The 26,598-nt window shown below is 43.2% G+C and overlaps 1 protein-coding gene across 1 annotated transcript; it reads left to right on the top strand.

Moving 5' to 3' along the window:
* Window positions 1-487: 487 nt before the first annotated feature.
* Window positions 488-22,612, top strand: SEC13 (SEC13 homolog, nuclear pore and COPII coat complex component). Its single transcript, XM_001375657.5, has 9 exons — window positions 488-649; window positions 3,898-3,942; window positions 5,331-5,446; window positions 9,156-9,307; window positions 9,617-9,750; window positions 13,321-13,454; window positions 14,245-14,368; window positions 15,688-15,834; window positions 22,078-22,612. Exons 1-9 carry the CDS (start codon window positions 647-649, stop codon window positions 22,186-22,188), a joined length of 966 nt encoding a protein of 321 aa, XP_001375694.2. The 5' UTR covers window positions 488-646; the 3' UTR covers window positions 22,189-22,612.
* The last annotated feature ends 3,986 nt before the right edge of the window (window positions 22,613-26,598 follow it).

Genomic DNA, 26,598 nt, shown 5'->3' with positions numbered 1-26,598 from the left:
TCACAGATAGGGAAACTGTCTCTGAGAGGGTAAATTGGGGTCAGGAAGGAAGTAAGCAGCACATGAAGGATTCAAACACAGGTGTCCTTGGCCTGCACTTTGTCCACTCTCTCTATGGCAGCCAAAGCCCTAAATCAAGGACTTATGGTATCTGACCCAATGGCACAAGGCACTAAGAAGGTAAGGTCTCAGAATGTAGCAGGATGAGGCTGAGCTTGGAGTCTAAAGGTCTGAGTTCAAATCCTGGTTCAAGGACTTATAGCTACACTTTGGCCAAGTCCCTAAAACTCCCCGAAGCTTAGTTTCCTCTGTAATGGACTCAATGCCTTTGGGGATATCTTCCAGTCCTAAGTCTATGATTCCCTCGTCCCAAGTTCTAAATTTCCTCTCTCATAAGAGCGGGACACCCGAAACACCACACTAACCCTCAGCACAAGACCAAGTTGTTGCGCTTGCGCGACCTAAGACGCCTCGGAATCATTATGCCACAGCTTCGTTTCCGTTCCGGAACTCTTTCCGTGGAGGATCAGGCCGGATCTTCTCCTGGACTCTGACAGCGGCACCGGAAGTGACCCGTGCTGAGCGCCTCTACCTTCGGGAGTAACTGCCACGTCCAAGCCCGGGAATCTCCGCCGCCGCCGCCGCCATGGTAAGCGTCCACCGCTTTACGATCCCAGCTATATGAGAGGACCCGGGATGGGGAGGGAGGGAAGATGGAACGGGTCAGAGGGCCACTGCTTCCCTCACTCGCAAACACACATACACATACCCCTGCTCCCCGCCGGGCTGTGAGGAGACCCGCGACTGCTCCCCGCCCAGCCCGACGTCCGAGGCGGCCTGGCTCGGAGTAACTGCCCTCATGTCGGGTCGGCGTCCGGGGCAGTCGCCCAGCGTCTGGAACTGATCCTCTGCTTCTCCCGCTCTTACATGAGAGGCTTGCGGGTCAGTTTTCGACTGGGCGCCGGTGAACTCATACTCGCCCATCAGGAACGGTACTGGGCACATCGGAGCTATAAAAATTGAGAGTGAAGCGCTCGCCCAGTCCGCGCCCTCCTAGAGTCAGCTCGAATTCCACGTAGGGTAGGGGTGGATTAACTTGTAAACCGTGAAGAGGCGGAAAATCGGCGCAGATACATCTGGGGAGGAAATGAAGGGGCGGGAGGGATGATCCTCCTCCAATCCGTGCCCCGAGCCCGAAGGCTAAATTAGGAGCATAGTCTGGGTGAGATCTGAAACTCCAAAGTGAGCTGGAGAGTTAAGATTCAGGGCAGCCGGGTTTCTCAGTGGTTAGAGTACCAGTCCTGGAGTCAGAAGGACCTGGCTTCAAATGTGGCCTTAGCCACTTCCTAGTTTTTGTGACCCTGGGTAAGTCACTTAACCCCTATTGCTTAGTTAGCCCTTACCAGTTTTCTCTTGGAACTGATACTTTGTATTGAGTCTTACACAGAAGGTATCATAGAATCAATCAATACTAAGTGTCCATTCCAAGGCAGAAGGGAAGACTTTTAAAATTTTTAAGATTCAATCAATCTCAGCTCCACAAGGTGTCCCAAAAGTATTAGTATAACCTAAAACTATGCTGAGACTTGTGGGACACCCTGCCTGGGTCACATGTTGGATAAAGGAAAAATCATTTATAATGGATAATAGAGGCACCTGGTGCCCTGAAAATACTTCTGAATTGAGAGTCAGGAGGCCTAGAGACCCTGAACAGTCCTGCTTGAACTCCAAAGATACTCCCAACTCTAAAATTCTGTGAGTCTCTTCTCTAAGTCTTAAGTTCACTGCTTAGGCTAGATCTTTTAAGAGGAAACTCTGCCACGGGGCATTTATCAAAGTCCAAACAATTAACTGAACTGGGAAACAATGCAAATTGCTCTACTGATATCAAGCCCATAGTTCATCCTAAGGAATGTTGTACCTCTAAGGTTGGTTCTCCCCCTGGGACTTTTACTAGGAAAGTGGTTCATGTTCTCCCTGCATTGTCATGCTATAAAAATTAGGAATAAACTTTAAACATCCATAATTTAGCCTTTTTTTCTTTTTTAATCCTTACCTTCTGACTTAGAATCAATACTGATTCTAAGGCAGAGGAGTGGTAAGGGCTAGGCAATTGGGGTGTAAGTGACTTGCCCAGAGTTGTACAGCTAGGAAGTTTGTGAATCTAGATTTGAACCCTAGACCTCCCATCTTCAGACCTGATTCTCATTCTGCTGAGCCATCTACCTAGCTGCCCCTTATAATTTATCCTTGATAATGCATTATGATGGGTCTTCCATTAATGTGGCTATATTTTAAATTATATTTTTATCCTGTAGAACCATTTTGATTATAAATCAGTAAACATTAAGTGCCATCTTTGTGCCAGACACTGTGCTAAGGGCTGGGTATACAAAAAGAGACAAAAGACAGACCCTGCCTTTAAGGAGCTCACAATCTAATGAGGGAGACAATATGCAAACAAATATACACAAAGCAAACAAAAAACAGAATAAGCAATTAGCAGAGGGAAAGCATTATTTCCCTTTTAATTAAGACTTAACAAGGTTTTTGGAGAGGCTTCCTATAGAAAGCAGAATTTTAGTTGGGGCTTAAAGGAAGCTGGGGAGGTCAGTAGTTGTAGCAGAGGAGAAAGTCCAGAGCCCAGAACTCATGGAACAGATCTTTATGTCCTTTTTTTTGCTCCACAGTTCACCCTTGTAATAAACTTCAAGAGATAGCCCCTAGTTTGATTTTTTTTAAGTCTGGTGAACAAAAATGTATTCACTCCATTTCATATGCTTGGTACCATAATAAACTTTGTTTATACCCTACCTCTGTATCCTCCCTGCCTTCACTGTTCTAAAATAAAGAATACTAAATCTTACCACATTTTTCTAGTAGACTTAAGTAGGAAAAGTTGAAATAGATGAAGTTATAAGAAATGTCCATTTCTAATTATGTTTTTGTTCTTCTCTTTTAATATTGGTCATACTTCAGTGCTTCATGTATTAGTATTGGTAGTCCATTATTAATAATGATTGCTATATGTAATAGATAATATTCTGCCTTTTGCATGCTTCCCAATTCCTCTCTTCCACATAGATATAATACTTTGTAGTTATAAAGTGCTTCACACAGAACCTGCCCACAAAGAGTTTGCTGGCTAGTGAAGAATTGGATTTAGTAAGCATTTTTTAGCATTTACTGTGAGCCAGGCATTGTTCTGTACTAAGGATAAAGAAACAAAAAGGAAAATAACCCCTGCCCTCTTGGAGCATACATTCTTTTGGGGGGAGGGGGGATACAACATGCACTCAGATGAATAAGTATAAATACATACAAAGTAATTACAAAATGGGAAGAATGCTAACAACTGTGGAATAACACAAAGCTATATAAAAGATCCAAAAAAATGTCATTGGAATTCAGAGGGCCAGTATCCCTTTTTTCTATATTGGTGGCCAGAGAAGGCTTCCTAAAGGAAGTAGTATCTTCATTTGGGCCTTGGAACAATGAATAGAATTTACATAGTCAGTAGCTTTATAGACCTGTATACCTTGTTGTCTTCCTAATCTGAAGGTGCTTTAGAGACTACTGAGCATACTGATCTGTAGTCTGGGTTAGATGAATGACTTCACTCAATCAGAAATGGGAAAGTTTAGTTAAGCAGCCTCAGGAGAATTGTGGCCCAAGATTAGACAGTAAGGGAGGAAATATAATCCATGTTGGACAGCAAGTGCTACAGGAGTGTAATGATATAGAAAGTGGCCATAGACTATAACTGTCAAAGTTTCTGTTGAGAAATTTTTGAAAGGATATGAGACCATTAGATGGAAATAATGGATCAGATTATCTTCATAAGGAAGTTGCTTTTATAATTGCAATTATTTAATTTCATGTAATCTTTGGTTTTAGGTCTCAGTCATTAATACTGTGGATACCTCCCATGAGGATATGATTGTGAGTATTTCATTTAACAATTATTTAAACATATCTGAAACTGACATTCCTGTGGGATGGTGCAGTTTTTATTTTTATTATGTAGTTTTGATATGTTTATGAACAAAAATTTTGGGGTTTTTTTGAGAATTTGCCAGACTAGAGAGTAGCCATTAGAAGACTGCATTTTTCCTTTCTTAGGGTAACAAGTCCTCTTCAGAAGTACTCCTATTATTTGAGAGACTGTTTCATATGAATATGGAATAGAAATCCTTTTTGTATCATGGTCCTCTTTGGCAGCAGTTTGGTAAAGAAGCATAGGAACACCTCAGAATAATGCTTAAGTGCATAAAATACAATATGTAAGGTTACAAAGGAAACCAGTTATATTGAATTACAGTTGAAAGTTTACATATTTAACTCCTGGTAGAGAAGCAGTCATTAATTTCCATCCAAATGCTTAACAGTTTATCTGTTGGGTCACACAGTGACAGCAGCTGGTTTTTCTTATTCCAAAGAGTCTGCCGAAAGTATTTCACATCCTGGATTGTTTTGTTGGCCAGTGGTGATGTCACACATTCAGTCTGTGATGATTTTGAAGCAGTTGTCAGAAAAGAGAAAATGATTACTCCATGACTTAGAGATCCGGGTTTGGCAACAACCTGAGGAAAAGTAATGGATAAGGCCTTGATTTTCTGAAGAGGAATCAGGATATTTTCCTTGAATAGTTTAGTAACTTTCCAATATCTGTTTTTGATAAATTGGAAAGTACACGGCGGAAGCAGAATGTGAACATAAAATAAATAAGCTCAATTGGTGTAATAAACTTAGTTATTATAGAAAACAGAAGCAGAGATTTGCTTAAAATCCATATGGTCCAAGCCAACAGAGCAGTCCTTATATACAGTAAGAGTGTCCAAAGTATTTTGTGGGAAAGAAATACCAAAGATATTGGAGTGGTTAAGATTATGAGAAGAAAGAATAAGAGAACAGTTCTAAGACCACCTTTCAGATTCAGTAACCTTGTATTACGAATTTTGAATTTATGTCCTATGTACTAGATTCAGATAATTAAAGATATAAAAGGAAGTAAGACAGGGTTTTACCCTCCAAGAGCTGTGAAGTCATGATACACAGTAGGAAAATGTATTCCATTGGCAAGGTTTAAAGGAGCTTTAATCTTTACCACTAGCTGTATCTTTAATTTATTTTCTCACTTTCAGAATAACATTTTATATTGGAGAACACAATTTGTAATGTTCATGTATAAACTAATTTCCTTCAAATTTCTATGGAACTGAATTGCCTTGAGCAATGTTTTTGTTTTGTTTTGCAATTTAAAATCTCTACCATAGTAATGTGTAGGCTCTTAAGTCTACAATCTCCTGAATTCTTTGTTCCATATTCAGCATGATGCCCAGATGGACTATTATGGCACCCGCTTGGCCACCTGCTCATCAGATAGATCTGTCAAAATCTTTGATGTTCGGAATGGAGGTCAAATTCTAATCGCTGACCTGAGGGGGTGAGTATGTCCAACACTTGAGAAAATTCTGAGAAAAAATAGATTTTGCTGCTTGGATCTTCTACAGTAGACTTTGGGAAATGAATTGACAGCCCAGATTGTATCAGAATCTAATGTGTTTGTAAAAAAGAAAACCATTCTTCTAAAGAGCACACATGCCCTTAAAAGCCTCCTTTTACCCAAAATGATTTTCACATTAGCTGAAACGCTTTAAAGGAAACAGTTTTATTGGAATAATATCCCTAATCCCTTTAATTCCCTGATTCATAAGGCAGGAGTTAATCAGTTGGGGAAATGAGGCACAGGAAAGTGAGTCAACTTGTCTACAGAGAGTTAAGGAAAGGAAGGAGGAGGGTTCTTGGCCTCCCAAATTGTAACTGAAATGCTAAGTTGGTGATTTTTTAAAAAAATACAAGCAATGTGGTGGAGTTGTGAATTGATCCAACCATTCTGGAGGATAATCTGGAACTATGCCCAAAGGGCGATAAAAGGCTGTCTGCCCTTTGACCCAGCCATAGCACTGCTGGGTCTGTACCCCAAAGAGATAATGGACAAAAAGACTTGTACAAAAATATTCATAGCTGCTCTCTTTGTGGTGGCCAAAAACTGGAAAACGAGGGGATGCCCATCAATTGGGGAATGGCTGAACAAATTGTGGTATATGTTGGTGATGGAATACTATTGTGCTAAAAGGAATAATAAAGTGGAGGAATTCCATGGAGACTGGAACAACCTCCAGGAAGTGATGCAGAGCGAGAGGAGCAGAACCAGGAGAACATTGTACACAGAGACTAATACACTGTGGTATAATCGAACGTAATGGACTTCTCCAGTAGTGTCAATGCAATGACCCTGAACAATCTGCAGGGATCTAGGAGAAAAAACACTATCCTCAAGCAGAGGACAAACTGTGGGAATAAAAACACAGAGGAAAAGCAACTGTTTGACTACAGGGGTTGAGGGGATATGATTGAGGAGAGACGCTAAATGAGCACCCTAATACAAAGACCAACAACAAGGAAATGGGTTCAGATCAAGGACACATGAGATACCCAGAGGAATCGCGCATCAGCTAGGGGAGGGGTGATGGGAGGAGGGGGGGAGGAAAAGAAAATGATCTCTGTTTCCAATGAATAATGTATGAAAATGACCAAATAAAATAATGTTTAAAAAAAATACAAGCAATGGGGGCAGCTGGGTAGCTCAGTGGATTGAGAGTCAGGCCTAAAGATGGGAGGTCCTAGGTTCAAATCTGTCCTCAGACACTTCCTAGCTGTGTGACCCTGAGCAAGTCATTTGACCCCCATTGCCTAGCCCTTACCACTCTTCTGCCTTGGAGCCAGTACACAGTATTGACTCCAAGACGGAAGGTAAGGGTTTTCAAAAATAATACAACAAAACAGAATTACCATTAATGTGTTATAAAAACCCACCAAAGGGATTGCATTTGCTAAAACTAAATCCTGTATGTTAGGTATTCTTACTTACACTGAATTGGTATTTATGCCTATGCTTAAAAAAGAGTCAACAATTCTTCCACACTCAGTCCAGCACCAGTAGAAACATCAGTGGAAATAGAAATCAGTCTAATCATTGCTTAATTATCAGTTCTTTTACTGTGGCTCAAGTTGAACTGTTAACTCAATAAACCAAAGGGAGAACAATTGCCTGGGATTTGGAACCCTCTTGTAAGGAAGTTGAGACTGATTATGAGGAGACTGGTGTCTCTTTGGGCCAGAGCAATGGAATCCACAAGATGTTGTGGCAAGTCAGTTCAATAGGTATGTTCTATGTTCAAGGCACTGAGTTAGATGCTAGAGTTACAAAAATGGCACTGACTGCCCTCAAGGACTTTATATTCTACTGGGCAGATACAGCATATATACTGATAAGTAAAGACAAGATTAAGGAGGGAGAGAGCACTAACAACCTGGAGGACTGGAAAAGGCTTTCACAGAGACGACACCTGAGGTGAGGCTTGAGAGAAAGGGAGAATTCTGAGGAGCAGAAACAAGAGCAGATTGTATCTCAGACATCAGAGACAGCCTGTGCAAAGGCATAGCTATAAACAGAATGCAATAAGTTCAATGAACAGAAAGTAGTCCAGGAATGCCTATCCTATGGAAGGAAATAATATGAAAAAAGTCTTCCAATCTTTGATGGACCCAGATGGTGAAAAAGTTTAATTGCTGGAGTAAGGAGTTTATATTTTATCCAAGAGACAATGGAAAACCACTGAAATATTTTAAATAAGCGAGTAACATGATCAGGCCCTAGAAATATGATTTTTGCCAACTGTGTAGAGGATGGTTGAAGAAAAGAGAGACTGAAAAAAACACCAATTAGGAGATTGTTATTGTGATTATAGACCAGGTAAGAAGTGATGAGAACTTTATCAGGGTAGTCTAAAAGGGATAGATAAAAGAAAAAAAGGAGTAAAGTAGATAAGACTTGGCAACCAATTGGATATATAGGAAGAAGGATTAAGGAAGAGGAAAGAATCATGGATGGTGCAGGTTATAAACATGAGTTCCTAAGAGAACAAAGTTAACTCTGTTTTCCCTCTACCTCCTGGGAAGTAAGAAACGGGATTCAAAATTCAGCCCTACCCCTTACTAGTTGAATGAAATCTTGAGCAAGTCTGGCCTTTTGTATCCTCCTCTATAAATTAAAGGGAATGGACTAGATCAGGGGTTCCCAGTCTTTTTTTAAGTAAACACATTGGATCATAGCTTTAGGACTAGAAGGGCCTTAAAGGTCATCCAAGCCAGACCTCCCATTGGTGAGGAAAATAAGTTGGAAAAAAGATCTTGGGCCTTTGATTCCCAATTCTTTGCTCATTGCCCTTTACCATGCTGCCTCAAAACCCATTTATAACTTTAAAAACTGTGGCTTCCCTTCATGTAATAGCTATACTATTAGTGTTCACTGAGGCTACTATTAATTTAACAATACCTTAAAATGAATTCCTATTTTATTAATTATAGTGGCATCTACATACATTTGAAAAACCCATTATCTATAATATTTATTTTGTCAGAACTAAGAACAAAAGACACTTGATCCACATCTGATTCTATAGGTCAGAAACTATGAGCAAGATTGTCTTTGGGGTCCCTTCTAGCTCTGAAATGCCATGATTCTACCTAACACTGGATATTTTGGGGAAAGCCATTGTTTTTATTGTTTCATGAACAGGTTTGTTCTTAGCCATTGTCTCAACCTATAATTGAACTATAGAATACAATGTTAGACCTGGAAGGGGCCTTTAAGATCTAGTCTAATCTTCCCTCATTTCAAAGGTTAGGAAATTAAGTCTGAGCAGATGGGGCTTCCCTAGTTTATAAAGGGAACAGTAGTAGAGGCAGGATTCTTGTGTAGTGCAGTGGCCTGGGCACTGAAATCCAGAATGACAGTACCTAAATTCAGAGCCCAGCTCTACCATTTACTTAGGACTTAGGTGGCCTTGGGTGAAAGTGTGAACCTTCAAACATCAGGTCTCAGTTTCCTCATCTGTAAAATGAAGGGTTTGTACTAGACAGCCTCTCAAGGTCCTTTTCTGCCTTAAAGCTCTGGTCCTAAGCTGATGTTCATTCTTGTTTACACTGTATACTCCAGGAAGCCACTCTCAGATCTTTCTATTTGTGAATCCAAAACTTGATCCCAAACCCCATTTTGAGAATTCATAAATCTTTGATCTGTCTTATAGTCATGAAGGTCCTGTGTGGCAAGTGGCCTGGGCTCATCCTATGTATGGAAACATCTTAGCCTCCTGTTCCTATGACCGGAAAGTTATCATCTGGAAAGAAGAGAATGGCACTTGGGAAAAAACATATGAGTACACAGGCCATGACTCTTCAGGTATGACATGGGCTGATGGGAAACAGGTCTGTTGGGAAATATAAAATCGTGTGAATTTCCTACATCTAAAACAATGTTCTTTGTCAAGCCCATCCACTGCCCCCATCCCCCAATCCCTGATTTTCTCTCTTACTAAAATTCTCATGTTTCACTGCTGGCTTTTGGTTGGCTTCTGTCTCATCTGTCCCATTACTGAAAAAATATCCTGTTCCTCAGCTACCCTAGAGTCAGGCCTAGAGTGAATGCTCACTGTTTCCCTCTCCTTCCTGGGACACTCCTCATTCTTCCCTGTCCCTGTTTTTCCAACAGTGAACTCAGTCTGCTGGGCCCCCCATGACTATGGGCTCATTCTTGCCTGTGGCAGCTCTGATGGGGCCATCTCACTACTGAGCTACAGTGGTGAGGGACAGTGGGAAGTGAAGAAGATCAACAACGCTCACACCGTAAGTCTTGTGCCTGTGGGTTCTGGCTTTATTACAGGTAGCTTCAGACAGCAAACTGACAGTTCATTTATAAATCTCCTCTCATGCAGCAGAGCAGTCCAAGTCCCAGAGGACCGATTGGACTTAAGCCAAGGTCATACTTGTGCTCAGTGGAAATAGATTTAATTTTTGTCACTCTCAGTTTATCCAGGTGACCAAGAGTTATCAGCCTTTCCAAAGTCAGGTGCCAATTAGGCACATTTAGTCACATTACTGTGACATTTAAAAATTAGTTTCTCTGATAGAAGTATTATATTTTGTGAGGTTTATTTAAGATTAAGAATTTAAGAAAATACAAGTAAGAAAGCACGTGCCTAGGAGGGCCAAAAGGCCCATTCAGTTTCACTTACATCATGAGAGACGCATCTGCTTGGAAGCAGAAGTAGGAAGAACCCCGAGTAGGCTTTTACAGCCAGTTAAATAGAAATTTTGATCTCTCCCAGGTGGAAATATCAGTGAGATTAGAGGGCATCTTGGGAATGTAAAAAATAGACACGAATACAGGACTACAATCCCCATGAGCCTTTGCTCCACTTCCCCAGAATGCCTTGTAATCTCACCTGGGCCGAGATCGAGAAGATATTTAAGCAAAGGCTTTTGAAGGGCTCGAGCCTTTTTTTTTTTGGACTTCCACGTTTGGAGCAGAGGCGTCTCTTCCATGATGTGAGGTTATTTTTTCTAGGCCTCTGGCCTAGGCACATGTTTCTTACTTGTATATTCTTAATCTTTAAACTTTAATAAACCTCTAAAAATTATAATATTCCTTGCAGAGAGAAACTAATTTCTACCTGCCTCAGTCTCCCCCTCTCCCCTAAATTTTAATCTTTACAGTTTTGGTGACCACTAGATTGGATGAGAACTTCTCAAAAATGTTTTTAGCCTAGAGAATTTTTTTAAAGCCACGATTCTCCAAGATACTCTTTAGAAAACCATCTTGATCGGCTCCTGTTTCTGCTCCTGGCCTCTCACCTGGTGCCCGAGCTGCGCTCTGGCTCCCGGCCCGACCCACCCCGGCGGTCTGTCTCTCACCCATCTGGCCTCCGACCCAGACAGCTCATCAACCCAGCCCCAGACCACAATTTGCACAAAATTGAACTTTGGGTGTGGTTGATTGAACATTTATTTGTATGTATACTTTTATGCCAAAGGGGACTGCCCCCTAACGGCTTTTTGTCAATGTGTTCAGAAATTATTGGTTTTATTCTTTTTTCTCTTATCCTCACACTATTGTAATCTTTTAAGTTTATTATGTTTTTATGATCCTTTTGGGGAAAAATTAATTTTTCCACAAATGATCACACGGGGGGATGTAAAAAATAGACACGAATACAGGACTACAATCCCCATGAGCCTTTGCTCCACTTCCCCAGAATGCCTTGTAATCTCACCTGGGCCGAGATCGAGAAGATATTTAAGCAAAGGCTTTTGAAGGGCTCGAGCCTTTTTTTTTTTGGACTTCCACGTTTGGAGCAGAGGCGTCTCTTCCATGATGTGAGGTTATTTTTTCTAGGCCTCTGGCCTAGGCACATGTTTCTTACTTGTATATTCTTAATCTTTAAACTTTAATAAACCTCTAAAAATTATAATATTCCTTGCAGAGAGAAACTAATTTCTACCTGCCTCAGTCTCCCCCTCTCCCCTAAATTTTATTCATTACAGGAACTAGAGCAAGGACTTCTGAGGATTGAAGTCCGGGGTTCAAATCTCCATTTTTACATTATTGAATGTAAGAAGATATAGGGAGGCTTAGTAGCTGTTCCAGGATGGGCCGCATGCAGCACTGATTTGCTTGGGTTGTGAGGGTCATTATGTGTCCCTCTCATGGGCAGTGACTCATCAGTGAAAAGAGAGGGGACGTGGCAGGAACTATTCTATCCATGGGGCATCTTTGAAGCAGTGCCCAGCCTGGCAACTCCTGTGCTCAGCTTAAGTGTGCCCTGGACTCCCAAGATCTTGCCGAATGCATTCCCCTCTGCTCCAGAGCATTAAAACAAACAAAAGTGAGGGAGGATTTATTTTTCTTTTTAAATGTTTTATTAATGCTTTTTTATATACCACTATCGACTTCACAGTGACTCAGAGAATCTTCCCTCTTAATAATACATTTGAGAAAAACATCCATATATTGGCCACATTTGAAAGTTTTGCCTCTTTCTGTAGACATGGCCACCACCTTTCTGTGAAGAAGTAGGAAGAGTGGGTCTTCCCCATCAGTCTTCTGAAGTCATAATGTTTCATGACCTCAATCAGAGTTCTGACGTCAAAAGTTTTTTTTTTTTTTAAACTATTTCTGCATAAATGAGACTTCTTCCTCTGTCTCTGACCTCAGAGGAATTGGTTCAGAATCCTGGCAAGATTATGCCAACATACTTGAGTGTGTACACGTTAGTAACTTTTTTGCCACAATTCCAAACTCTATTCCATAAAGATTAGGCCAACTTACCACAGACCCTCTAATGTTTCCCATTCTGATCTTTGAAACTTGAGAGTTTTTCTAATTTGCTTTTCTCTTAAAATTGTTGATTTGGCACATTCTTTCATAAGGCAATTGAGAACTTGCATTTCTCCTTTCAAAAACTTTGTGACCTTTAGTCACTGTCCAGGGAGAAATAATAAAGCTAATGAAAGATAACAGGAACAGAACCCATTAGCTCCAGATTTTAATTACCACAAAAACAGCTACCGTCAGCTCAGGTGAAATCTTATATCAGGAGGCTCAAAGCTTTGACGGTCTCTTTGGCAACAGATTCCTAAATCCCCCTCAAACTTTGTGCCTATGTCAAAAAGCCATGAGAGCCTCATTTAGTCTTTCCATCAGGGGCCTAGACATTTCTTCTTTCTTCAATAGTCCACTTAGAAAATTGGAGTGGAGCAAGGGTGGTTTTTCTCCATACTTTGAGTTCCCCTTTACATACATCAGAATCCCTTGCTATCCCTCATTTCCTTCATGACTTAGCTTAGATACCACCTCCTATAGGAAACCTTTCTTGATCCCCATAGTTGTTTGTGCTCTCTTCTTCCTCAATCAATCATGTCTATACTTATATTTATGTCTAGTATGTAAGCTACCTGGGAGCAGCGACTTTTTTTACCTCTTTTTTCCCCCTAAAACCCTTACTTTCTATGTAAGAATCAATATTAAACATCAGTTCCAAGGCAAAAGAGCAGTACGGACTAGGCAATGGGGGTTAAGTGATTTGCCCAAGGTCACATAACTAGAAAGTGTCAGGCCAGATTTGAATCCAGGACCTTCCATCTCTCCAGGTCTGGTGCTCTATCCCATTGAACCATCTAGCTGCCCCTTTTGCCTTTGTGTCTATAGCACCCACCCTAGTGCCTTGCACATAATAGGCACTAAATAAATACTCGTTGATTTGGATTACCTTATATTGGCTTTTGGTATTTAAGGGAAGCCTAAAGCCCTGCATCTTTTTCATAGAGTAGCTGCTTTTTCCTTGCAAGGGTATGTATGTATCTTGTTAATTTGTGGAGTAGAAAGCCAAGTAACATCTTATTTCGCTCTCTGCTCAGATTGGATGCAATGCTGTGAGCTGGGCTCCTGCTGTCATACCCGGGAGCCTGGTAGACCAGCCATCTGGACAGAAGCCAAACTACATCAAGAAGTTTGCCTCGGGCGGCTGTGACAACCTGGTCAAGCTGTGGAAGTAGGTGGGCCCTCTGGGTGACTTGTCATCTTTGTATTTTCTCGGAGACAAGCATCCTTGCCATTCCCCCAGATTCCAACTGTGATAGCCAACTCACTTCAAACAAGGCTTTGTTTTCCTTGTCTTCCTTTTCCTCTTTATTCTGTCCCCACAATATTTTCCTTCTAAGCTGTCCCTAAGTCAGGGAGTTCCTGAAATGGAATTTCTCTTCATAACCTCTGACATTTGGTAATAGTCACCTGTATCCCATCATTGTTCAGCTTGAGCCCACTTTCAGGATCCGTATGAACAAGTGAACTGTCCTGAGGGGCAGCCATTTTACAGGATTGTTAGCCACATTAAGAATAGATTTCAAAAGAGAAAATCAAGATTATAATAATAATAGAATCCATGTACCTCTTTAAGGATTGCAAAGTACTTTTCTTGTGAGCTGATTTGATCCTCAAAACTACCCAATAAAGTAGATCCCCTTATCCCCATTTTACAGGTGACAGAACTGAGATAGAGATCAAATGACTTCCCCAGGGTCCCCCAGTCATTAGGTATCTGAGGCCGGATTTGAAGTCATGTCTCCCTGATAATCCATATCCAGTGTTCTTATCCACTGTGCCACTTTAATTCCCAAAAGAATGAAGGGTGCACCATCTTCCAGGTGGATGCTCAAGTTTCAGCTTGATACAATAGTATTAGTTTAAGGAAATTCCAATTTCCAGATGCCCCAGTACTTAGAAGCATCATTATTTACTTAGAAAAAAAGAATCTTTCAAGAAGACCCTTGTCCCCTCTTTAGGGAGGAGGAAGATGGTCAGTGGAAGGAGGATCAGAAGCTGGAAGCTCACAGTGACTGGGTTCGAGATGTTGCCTGGGCTCCCTCCATTGGCCTGCCAACAAGCACCATAGCCAGCTGCTCCCAGGTAAGCCTCTGTTGTATGAAGAAGAGGGCTGCCTTATAATGTATCCAAGTTTTCAGAATCTTAGTGAGACCCTCTCAGAGAAGCCAAGTGATTCATCTTAGAGGTGAACAGCAGCCCCCTTAGCTACATGCCAGATGGGGTTAACTTAAGGACTAAGAATGGCCAGAAAGGGATGGCCTAATACAGTAAATGCCGCACTGTGTGAGACACATTCCTGAGAGCAATACCGCCATGAACCAGGGACAGATAGTGTTTCCCAGCTTTGGAGAGCAAAGAAAATAGGGAGACCAGAGAACAGGTTTCAGACTACAGGAAAAGTCTCCCTGTCCCAGGGAAAATGACCAATGAGCAAAACCACCAGCAGTGTGACAAAGAAATATTGAGATAGTTACTGTTATTGGTACCTTCTCAGTGGTGATTAGTGTTCTCCCTCAAGAGACATCGTTGGTCATAGTATGTACTATTCAAGACTCATGATCATGTCCTTCTAGAATGTAGGACTTGTAGAATCCCAAAGTGTATTGTTTCTTTTTTGTTTCATTTCTTATTATCAATTTGAATTCTAGTTTATGAATTATGTGTCTTGTTTTTGTCTTTGTGTCTTTGGTGTCTGTGGAGTTCACATTGTAGGCACCTAATATAAATGCTTATTGTTTGATCTAGACAGTTTTACTCAGGCAACTGGGAGAATTCTCAAACGAATTCTAAAAGCGAGGGGAAAGCAGGGAGGTCCTGGGGTTCAAATATGACCTCAGACACCTCCTATCTGTGTGACCCTGGGCAAGTCACTCAACCCTTAGAACCAATACTTAGTATCGATTCTGACAGAAGGTAAGAGTTTAAAAAAGAAAGAGTGTGTATGGAAGGGACTTAGTAGATATGGGAGGGTAGATTTGTCCAAGTTTTTAGTCTATATAGACTTGATAGCAGAACGAACTAAGGGAAGTTTAGTTAGCTGGAACAAAGGAAAGAGCAGGATAGCTAGAGAAGGACACTGTAAGCCCATCTGAAGGGAGGCTATCTTTGGGGCACTGGAGGGTCTTGAGCCTCAGAGCAAAGAAGTCTAATTTGGTGGTGGCAGGCAACTGGGCGCCATAAGAGAAGAAATGAGCCGGGCATGAAAACTTACCCATTATCATCATGTGAAACAGACTTTGGGTAGAGGCATAAAGTGATGGGGTTTATTTGTTCTCTGCCAGAAAGTTGGGTGATAGTCCCAGTGAAGGCCTGAGTCAGGCTTAGTTACTGGGTGGCAGGGCTAAAGGTCTCTGCAACCCACCGAGGCCAAGGCAACTATTGCTGACTGCCCTTTTTTCCAGGATGGCCGAGTGTTCATCTGGACCTGTGATGATGCTTCTGGAAACACCTGGTCTCCTAGGTTACTGCACAAGTTCAATGATGTGGTGTGGCACGTGAGCTGGTCTATCACAGCCAACATCCTGGCTGTTTCAGGAGGAGACAACAAAGTAAGTGTTCTCTTGGCCAGCTCTTGGCCTGGGGCTGAGGCAGATATCAAGGATTCTTTTAAAAACATTTTATTGATTGATACCTTTTGTTTTTAAATTACATTCATTTCAGGTTCTACAGTCTTGTCCTTCTATACACACACACACACACACACACACGACACAGAAAAGCAATTAAGCAAAACACACTTACTTAATGATGGAGGCATGGATTAGATTAGATTAGCTAGATAGGAAGGACTGGCTGAAGCATTCTGCACCGTGTCCTCTTGCCTATACCTCAACAGAAGGAGGGAACTAGATTTCTTCAACCCTTGTTTAAGGTTGGTCCTTATAGCTCCCCAGTTTAGCCACATTTGAGACTGTCATAGTGTATATGATTCTCCTTTTTTGCTTCCTTCACTGTGTCTCATTTCACACAAGCTTTCTCACGTATGCTCACAATTTCTTAGGGCACGATGATATTCTGTTGCGCCACTTACCAGCTCTGGCCATGTCAATCAGTGGGCTTCTACATTGTTTTCATCCAGATCCAACCAATGGGGAGCCACTATGTTTCTAGTGTTTTTGCTACCATGAAAAAAGTGCTGTCATGACTATTTTGAGGCCTTTCTAGCTTTGACTTCCTTAAAGAATATGCCCAGTAATGAGATCTCTAGACAAAAGGGCATCAATAGTTTAGACTTTCTTGTATTACTCTGAATTATTAGCACAGGTCCATGTTTCGGAGTTGCCTGCCTTCCTACAGTCCTCCCACTGTTGACTATTTCCATCTTATCCTGATTTCGGTTTCAAAAAAGATTTTGAACAGGCAAAAATCCTAAATGGAAATAAAGGTCTTCCTCCTCTAAGATGTATCTTTATTTTGACCACTAGAGGGTAGCATTGGTCTTCCAGTGAAGACTTGCTTTCCTAATACTGCCCAGGTCAGGGGCAGAAGGAGGAAATGGGGCAGAGGGAGACACCCTGACCAGTTTTCATCTTAAACAAGACTCTGACCTCTCAATTCAGCTTTGCAAAAAATAAGTAAATAAAATAAAAAATGAATGGGATAGGGATTTTTTTTAGAGTTGTTAAAAAATGTTCCCAAATACTAAGGAGGCAAATTTTAAAATTCATTTAAGTCTTAACTGACCACAAACTACATACCCAAGAAGAGTTAGGAAAGACACAGATGTATTAGTACATAATATATGACATGCTCCTGCCCATAGAGCTCATGTTCTCACTGGAGATTCAAGACATTCGTGTGTAAAACAGTTAAATATTAAGACAAGACAGACTCAGACTCAGTGCTAAAATATGTGCTATTAGCCAGACTTCTCTAGGTCAGAATAGGGTGATATTTCTGCAGACCAGAAAAATTGGAGCAGGCTTTGTGGGACAAGTAGGCCAAACCTCAGAAGCAGTGATGCCTGTTACAGAAACCAGCTGTTATAGGCATATAGGCAAACCAACCTTTAAAACGAAGCAGATTTTAAATAAATTCCGTTGGAGAAATTATTTTAAAAGCCTGCCACCTTCCTGGACAGCATTTGATATGTGAACTACCACCTCTTCTGCATATTCTCTGCTCTGCACTTCATAAAGACTCCACTCTCCTGGTTCTCTGGCCTCTCAGGCAAGGCCCTTCTCTTATGCTAGTGCCTTATCTTCCCAGCCCTTCCTGGCAGCTGAGGGTATCTTCATATTGCCCTTGTCCTGCCCTCTCCCTGTGCTCTTCTCCTAGCTCCACTCTCTGGGCTTTGTCCCCTTGAGTTCTTGTCCCAAGTCCTTCCCCCCTTTATATGTTATTTCCACATTAGATTTAAGCCCTCTGAAGAGCAGGGACAGGTTCACTGGCTTGTATTTGTAGTGTCGTGCCCCCCAGCGGATCACATTCATTCTGTTAGATAATCTCAGCTCAGCACAGCCCTGGTTTCTTTCCTGAACTCAGAGCCATCCATCTCTCCCACCATGAAGGTCTCCGGCTCTTCATGTCTTTGACCTACAATCAAACGTGCTCACTCTACCTCCTTCTGTTTCTGCAGTGCTTCCTGGGTTCAGACCCTATTTGTCATTTGTTCCCCCTCATGATCACCTCATCAGTGGAGGCCTCTTTCCCTCCCTTTCACCTCCCTTGGACACACTTTTGGCACCATATGCTTGGATCTTTGCTGTCACCTCCTCAGGCCTTCTGGCTCCCTTCCCTCTCTGGCTCCAGTCCATCTTTCATACAAGTCCCAAGAAACCTGCCATTGCTGCTTCAGAATCTTAGATAGGGACACGGAATAAAGGCCAAACTCCTCTGTCTGACATCAGAGGACCCCACAGCCTCATCTCTTGACTCCTCACTGCTGTATTTACCTGGGACACAACCAAGACGCTCCTGATTCTGTGCCTTTGGTCACATCAGTCTTGGCCTGGAATCTCTTCCCTTCCCCACTCTGCCCACTGGTGCCTTCCCTTCCACTCTGAGCATTTTCCTTGAAGACTCATGCAGTCTTACACCTTCTGGTACATTGGTATTCTAGTTGTGTGCAGCAGTACTCCTTCCCATGCCTTGTGTCCTGCTGGCCTGCACTTCTTAGAACCCTTGCCTGGCTCCCTGCCGTACCGGAAATTCCTCCTCACTTGCCTCTTAGAATCCCTGGCTTCTTCAGGGGCCGACCTCAGGGCCTCTTCCTCCTGGAGGCTTTTCCTGATCCTGTGCCTCAGTTACATTGTCTGTAGAGTTTCATCCCCTCACCTATCCCCAGCCCCAAAGGACTGAACTTCTGGAGGGCAAAACCTATTTGCTTTCTGTATCCTGAGCACCTCACACAGTACCTGGTGTCTGGTAAGCACCTAATGAATGCTTTTTGTAGACACTTCAAGCTTACTTGTTGATGACCTGCAAGAAGGCCCAGGGATGCTGAGGAGCAAAAGGTTGCTCAGGAGATCCCAGGAAAGAATGAGGAGCATCCAGGCCACTGCAGACTCAGGATCCTGCATGGGAGTTTCAGGGTATGGAGGCCCTCCATGGGAGCAAGCAAGCTCTTTATTACATTTTTGAAACTTATAAAACATTTTGCCTTCAGGCATTGGGCTGTAGTGATTTCACTCATCTTGGTTTTGTGGCTCTCTCATTGAAATACCTGCCTGTATTGTGCTCCAGGACAAGAGTGGGGAAGCCACTCATCACTGGTCTGGGAGCAGTCCAAGGCTTAGGGCCAGAGATGCAGGCCCTTGCTTTGGGGAGCCTTTGCAGGTCACTTCAATGGAATCAGGCAAGCCTATATTTAGCATCTTCTCTGTACCAAACACCATCCCTAGGATACAAAGACAAAAACAACTGCGAGAGGACTGAGTAGGATGAGGGCTGGAAGAACACACTATAGGTTTTGGGAAGATACTATCATGACACATTGTCCTCTTGGTTCTGCTTCCCTCCCTCTCCATCTGTTTATACATGTGCTCAGCCTAGTTCAGCAAAACATGTACCAGGTGCTGCAGTGTCCAAAACTTTGAGCTAGGGAGACAAAGACAAAAGCTGATCACCTCTGCTCTGCCCTCCAGGGGTCAGGGTGGGCAGGAGGAATAGCATTTACCCAGGCAAGCAAATATAGAATCTGTAAAGTCATTTTTTTAACTTAAAAATTTTTATTAATTAAATTTTTTTTCATGGTTACATGATTTGTATCTTTTCCTCCCCCCTCCCATAGCTGACACGCAATTCCACTGGGTTTTACATGTGTCACTGATCCAGACCTATTTCCATATTATAATATTTTCACCAGGGTAATCGTTTAGAGTCTACATCCCCAATCATATCTCCGTCTACCCATGTGATCAAGCAGTTATTTTTCTTCTCTGTTTCTACTCTGGATGAGGATAGATAGTGTCTCTCTCATAAGTCCCTCAGAATGTCCTGGATCATTGCATTGCTGCTAGTAGAGAAGTCCATTACCTTCGATTCTACCACAGTGTATCAGTCTCTGTGTACAATATTTTCCTGGTTCTGCTCCTCTCACTCTGCATCACTTCCTGGAGGTTGTTCCAGTCTCCATGGAATTCCTCCACTTTATTATTCCTTTGAGCACAATAGTACTCCATCACCAACATATACCACAATTTGTTCAGCCATTCCCCAATTGATGGGCATCCCCTCGTTTTCCAATTTTTGGCCACCACAAAGAGCACAGCTATGAATATTCTTGCACAAGTCTTTTTTCCTTATGATCTCTTTGGGGTACAAACCCAGCAGTGCTATGGCTGGATCAAAGGGCAGACAGTCTTTTGTCGCCCTTTGGGCATAGTTCCAAATTGCCCTCCAGAATGGTTGGATCAATTCACAACTCCACCAGCAATGAATTAATGTCCCGACTTTGCCACATCCCCTCCAGCATTTATGTAGAGTTATTTTAAGGGGAAGGGCATTAACAAATGGAGGAAGCAGGAAAGGCCTCCAGAAGGTGGTGGTACTTTCACTGAGCCTCAAAAGGGACTGAAGATCCCAGAAGGTACCAGGAAAAGTTTGGGAACAATCTGGACATAAGCCTGGAGGACTAGACACTGAAGTTGTTCCTAGGGTGACCATTGTGGCTGGACTGTGGGGAAAGGAATGTGAAAGAAACCTAGAACGGTAACCTGGAGCCAGTCTACAAAGTGTTTAAATGCCCAGCAGAAGAATTGGAATCTTGTCCTAGAGATGAGAGGGAGCCACCAGAACTTTTTGAGCAGGAGGACGTGGTCGTTCAAAGGCTTCAGGAATTTCAGCTTGACAGCTATGGATCAGAGAGGGCAAGAGAAACCAGTTAGGAAGCTCTGATGTCCTCGTGGAGAAATGTACTGTGGGCCTGAACTGGCGTGATGGCTTGGGAGAGGATGGATGTGAGACACAAAGCACTCAATGGCAGACCAAGAAAATTATTTCGATGGTTGCTTTTCCTTAGCTCCCTTAATTTGCTGATCCATCTCATAGATGCGTACCGCCCAGCCTCTGAAGTACTGACAAACTCCCCCTCCTAAAAATGATCCCGAAAAGAAATGCTGCCACCTCCCAACAGGGAGAGGGTGTTAAAGGCAGAATGGGCAGGGGAAACTTCATGAGAAAAGCAGGAACTGAACCTCATCCCCAGAGAAGGAGTTTTCATTTCACAACAACCTGAGTTGACCTCCTCTGGGGCAGGTGTCACACCCTGAGCTGCTCTTGCCAAAACCAGATTAAAATGTAATTGGGAAAGATTTAACAAAATAAATAAAAATCCCGTAAGACGTTGTTAATAGATTGTTTTCAAAAACATCGTGCAGCCCCTGTTTCTCAGTTCATCACTTCCCTTTCACTAAGTATAAAAAGGAACAGAAACCTTCAGTTTCATTTCTTTGAGGTTAAAGTAAGTTTTTCCTCTTCATTTTAGAATATCAGGAGTTTCATCAATGTCTTTACTTCCTCCAACACATTGATCACAAACCCTGAAGTCAGACTTTGTGGTGCCATATCGTGCTTCTCCACAAGAAACCAGCCAGAGAGCCAGAGGCATCCTCAGACTCACTGCACAGCTCTCCTTTGCCTCTGATGTTATGTGGAATTTTAGTTATTTGAAAGTCAGGGTGTGAGATAAGGACAAACTGGCTGACCGGTAGAGCTAGTGGAGAGTGGAAGAGGCTGCCTCCTGGAGGAGGGGGTTCTCGGGCTCTCTGGAGGCCTCGAGGTAAAGACCACGTGAGCCACGTGTGCTGTGGATGGACTCGGACCCCTGGAAGTTAGGGGAGGCTGTGATGCTCCACAATTTACAGCCAAATACTGTTACCAGGAGGGTTTTTGTTTTACAAAAGCAGCTTCCACTGAGCCCTGCCTGTCAGCTGTCATCATTCTGGAAAGTACTAAACACTGGATGAAGCAACGTCACAATCTGAGCAGTCCATGTTTGTTCTTTCTGTTGTGTCAAGAAACAATATCTTGGGGGCAGCTGGGTGGCTCAGTGGATTGAGAGTCAGGCCTAGAGACAGGAGGTCCTGGGTTCAAATCTGGCCTCAGACACTTCCCAGCTGTGTGACCCTGGGCAAGTCACTTGACCCCCATTGCCTAGCCCTTACTGCTCTTCTGCCTTGGAGCCAATACACAGTATTGATTCTAAGATGGAAGGGTTAAAAACAACAACAAAGAAACAATATCTTTCCGATCAGTATTCACTGAGGAGGCAGCTTTGGGGGGGCTCCGGGTCCTCCTGCTCTGTCTGCCCGGCTCTGCCCCATCTAACGCTCTCGCCGCTTCCCTTTCAGGTTACTCTGTGGAAGGAATCCGTGGATGGCCAGTGGATGTGCATCAGTGACGTCAACAAAGGCCAAGGCGCGGTGTCTGCAGTCACAGAGGGCCAGCAGAACGAGCAGTGACCCCGGAGGTGCCGACGGGGCAGACGCAGCCAGGACCGGGCCTGCCAGCGGGCTGGAGGACGCCATCCCCGGCCCCCGTCTCTGGCGCTGCCACAGCACGGCTCGGCGGACAACACGGTTTTCCCAAAGTGGGAAAGGAAATGAGATGCTTCTGAATTCCATTAAGATCACGTGTTCCTACGAATCGATGCAGCCACAGTCTTGATCATCTGCCTTAAAATGATTTGCTTTGGTCTCTAACAACTTGACTGGTTCAGAGCGCTTATAGTTTAAGAAAAATGATTCCAAATGGTTTTCAAAGCTGTTCACTTTAAACTATTTTTTTTTATCAGCTACTTTGGGTACCCCTGTCCTTTGGGGTTTGTGTTTGGGGGTGGGACGGGATTGTTTTCAAAATAATTGAATAAAGTCCATCATAATTCTCTGTTTTTGGTTATCAGCTTACATTTGACAAAGGGCTTTCACAGCTGGCATTTCTGAGATAAGCAGCAAGACAGGATTCTCGAGGAGATGTTTCAAAGTGGAAACAAGGATTCTAATCCGGGTCTTGGTGCTCTTTGCCCTGTACCAGGCTGCCCCCGGGGCCTTCCTACAAGGAGAGAGTAACTCTCCAGAGCCTTTTCAAGGCTGGTCCCTCCATTTTCATTCCCCCTCAGTCTGCCCCAGACCTAGAGGGCCTGCGATGTGGCTTCCACTTTGTCGTGTTCTAGAGTCAGCCAGAAGCCACAGACTAGATCGCAGCCTGCCGGACATCTCACTCATGCTTAGGAAATGCTTTCAAGGTATTAAATGTATATAAAATGAGTCGCTTCCAAAACAGATACTTAGGGACTAGTCTGTGTCTCCCCCTCCTTCCCTTCTTCCCTCTCTCCGTCTCACTCTCTGTCTCTTTGTTTCTGCCTCTCTCAACATCTGAGCTGACCCTCATCTCAGAATTGGCAGCCAGGCTGATTCCCTCTGGTTGTAGGATAAGTGCAGCACAATGGCGGGGCGACCTGCTCCCTTTGTGAGAACCTGGAGGAAAGGACATCCATGCCCAGAGTGGCAAGTGTTGGGGAGAGAGTTGGAGGATGGTCAAGGGGCCCAGGAGATGCTGAGGAGCAGTTCCTGTTTGCCCCAAGGAGACTGTGACACTTGTTGGAGGTGTCCAGGGGACTGGTCAGCCTCTAAGATTCTAATTTCTCTAGTTCCATAAAGATTTACAGATTAGCAGCAAGGTGGCTCCGTGGAGAGCACTGGGCCCAGAGTCAGGAAGATCTGAATTCAAATACTGGGCAAGTCATTTAACCATGTTTGCCTCAGCTTCTTCATCTGTAAAATGAGCTGGAAAAGGAAACTGCAAAACATTCCAATATCTTTGTCAAGAAAACCCCAAATGGGGGGCAGCTGGGTAGCTCAATGGATTGAGAGTCAGGCCTAGAGACGGGAGCTCCTGGGTTCAAATCTGGCCTCAGACACTTCCCAGCTGTGTGACCTTGGGCAAGTCACTTAACCTCCATTGCCTAGCCCTTACCACTCTTCTGCCTTGGAGTTGGCTCCAAGACAGAAGGTAAGGGTTTAAAAAAGAAAAGAAAACCCCAAATGGTGGAGGCAGCTAATGGGTGCTAGAGAGATAGACCTTGAGAGAGGAGGTCCTGGGTTCAAATCTGACATGAAACAAGTTGTTTGACCCTGGGCAAGTCACAACATTAACTCCCACTGTCCAGCACTTATCTCTCTTCTGCCTTTGAACCAATACACAATATTGATTCTAAACAAGAAGGTAAGGATTTTTTTTTATCCCAAATGGAGTCACAATTCTAGTCACACAGGATTATATGGCACCAAAGAAGAACTAGGGACCCATCTAGTCCAACTCTCATTTTACAGATGAGAAAACTGAGGCCCAAAGTTAAACAGCTGCCCAGAGTCCCACAATAGTCAGTAGCAAAGATAGGACAGGCTGCCTCTGGAGAGGATGGTTTTGCTGACAGTCGATCAATGGTCCAACTTTACCCAAACATCTCATTCAGAAATGACTCCTGCAGTGGCAACCAGAAGTTTCCTGTTGATGAGAACATAGCCACTTCATTCATTCCTGATGATGGTTGATGATCTCCAAGTTCAACATCCTCAGCTTCCTCCTTGAGGGAAAAGTATTCATGCCACGAAGTGGTGGGAGTTTTAGCCTCTCATTTGTTCATTCGGAGCCATATTTCCAATCATAAAGACCTAGAAGGGTCCCAAAAGGTCATCTAGTCCAAATGACACATTTTACAGAGAAGGAAACTGAGCCCATGAAAACCAAGTGCCTTGCTCAAGGTCATACCGGTAGGAATGGCATAGGCGGGGTTGGAACTTGTATGACTGAAAATCTGTTGCCCTAAAAAAAGAACTACATATCCCAAGAGCCCACTGACTTCCTGTCATTACGTACTTCCTGTAGACAGAGGATAAAGGGCGTGGGCTTTGGAGGCTCCTGATCTCTGATGTAGAATCAGCAGTGATGGTGGTGAGTGGGGATGGCTAAAAATGGCTAACCAGCCATGGGTACATGGTCTTTATTTTTTATCTTCTTTATTCCTTGATTTCTAATTATCATTAATAAATCTCTTAAAATATGACTACAGGGGTGGAGGGAATATGACTGAGGAGAGACTCTAAATGAACACTCTAATGCAAATACCAACAACAGGGAAATGGGTTCGAGTCAAGAACACATGTGATAACCAGTGGAATCATATGTCGGCTATGGGAGAGGGAAAGGTGGTGGGAGGGGGGAGGGGAGGAAAAGAAAATGATCTTTGTTTCCAGTGAATAATGTTTGGAAATGACCAAATAAAATAATGTTTAAAATTTAAAAAATATATATATAATATTATTATTGAGATTTAATTTTAACTTTGACAAACTCAAATCTTTGGCTCCAAGCATAGCACACTTTCCATTGTCCAAAGATGCCATCCATAGACCACATTCTGCAGCCCACTTACACCTGCCATGGGTCTCAGTTTATCTAATCAGAATTCCAGAATGCCAGCATGGAAAGGGATCTGAGGAGGCTGCCCTCCCGGCCTTGCACTCTGCCTTGCTTGTCTCATTACCAGTCTGGTGTGGGGGGGTGGCTTTAGCTTGGCAACACAATGGTGCTACCACTCATGGCTGACCTCCAGGACCATTTCACGATTTGGGGACAAAAGTCTGGAAAAACTGATCTCAGGAAGATGGAAGAAAAGAACTCTGAGCAACATAGTTCCAAGAAGATCAGAGCTAGAGCTTGAGGGGACCGCAGGGACCATCTAGTCTTAATTCCTCTACCTTCCAAGTGAGGAAACTGAGGCACACATCAAGCTATCTCCCAAGGCCACACAGGCAACAAATGCCAGAGCCCCTAGTCCCTTCCCTCCAAATGTAATGCCATTCAAGGCTTTGGTATCCCTCTGACCTGCCCTTATTTCTGTCTCTTATAAATATCTTCAAAACACCCAAGTTTCTTAGCCTGGTGGCCCACATCTGGGACCCCTGCTCGTGGGGAGGCTCAGGCTGGTGGATGGAGCTCAGGAGCTCCGAGCTGGAGCCAGGCTGTCCTTTCCCTGAATCCTTTGAAATCTCTCCCAATCTAAAGGCTGTGTTCGACTCTTTCTGACTCTCTTCTCTTTCTTTACGGCAAACTCTCAAGCAGAGAGGTCACTGCCACTCCAGCGAACGGCCCCCATCCAGAAGTGTTCCCCCTAGGTGATTCCTCCTCCTTTGAGGTATGACATTATCATTAAGGCAAATCCCCACACTATGAGCTATGCTTCTGGTTAAAGCAGTGGTGTGAAGTACAACACGCCAAGAAAGCATCAAATTGTTTCCCCATTTCAGAGAGAGAGAGAATTTTGAACTAAAAATGTTAGAAAATTAATGCCAAAAATTGTTTTTACATATAATTGGGGAACAAATAAAGCATTCCTCAAGGGAGGAATGGTGACATTAAAAGAAGATTCAGAACCAGACCTAGAGAGAGGAGGTCCTGGGTTCAAATTTGACCTCGGGCACTTCCTAGTTGTGTGACCCTGGGCAAGTCCCTTAACTCCCATTGCCTAGTCCTTACTGCCCTTCTGCCTTGGAACTATTGGTTCTAAGATGAAAGATGGGGGTTGGTTGTTTGCTTTTTCTAAGTAGTAATGACACCCAGCTCTCCAAAACCTAGAAAATATCTGAAAAAAGATCCAAAAAGATCAATAATAAAAGAATCCAGAAAAAGACAGAAACTCCTCAATTCAGTCTATAACTGCAGCCAGAAGACAATGGAGTCTGCTCAAGGGGTCAAGCCAGAAATGTCAGCTCAGGTAAATCTAATACACAGAGGCAAAGTGGAAGGAAACTAGTCTAAACTCTGGCATCAGGCCACAAAACTAGTGGAAGGGAGGGGAGCCAGCAAAAATT

This window comes from Monodelphis domestica, chromosome 7 (assembly GCF_027887165.1).
Source record: "Monodelphis domestica isolate mMonDom1 chromosome 7, mMonDom1.pri, whole genome shotgun sequence".
Taxonomy (NCBI): Eukaryota; Metazoa; Chordata; class Mammalia; order Didelphimorphia; family Didelphidae; genus Monodelphis; species Monodelphis domestica.
This window is presented reverse-complemented; position numbering and strand designations above follow the sequence as displayed.

Excerpts from the sequence above, each read along its gene's own strand:
- SEC13 (XM_001375657.5), top strand. Across the intron at positions 3,943-5,330 it reads CCTCCCATGAGGATATGATT|CATGATGCCCAGATGGACTA; the intron begins GTGAGTATTTCA and ends TTCCATATTCAG. Across the intron at positions 13,455-14,244 it reads AACCTGGTCAAGCTGTGGAA|GGAGGAGGAAGATGGTCAGT; the intron begins GTAGGTGGGCCC and ends TCCCCTCTTTAG.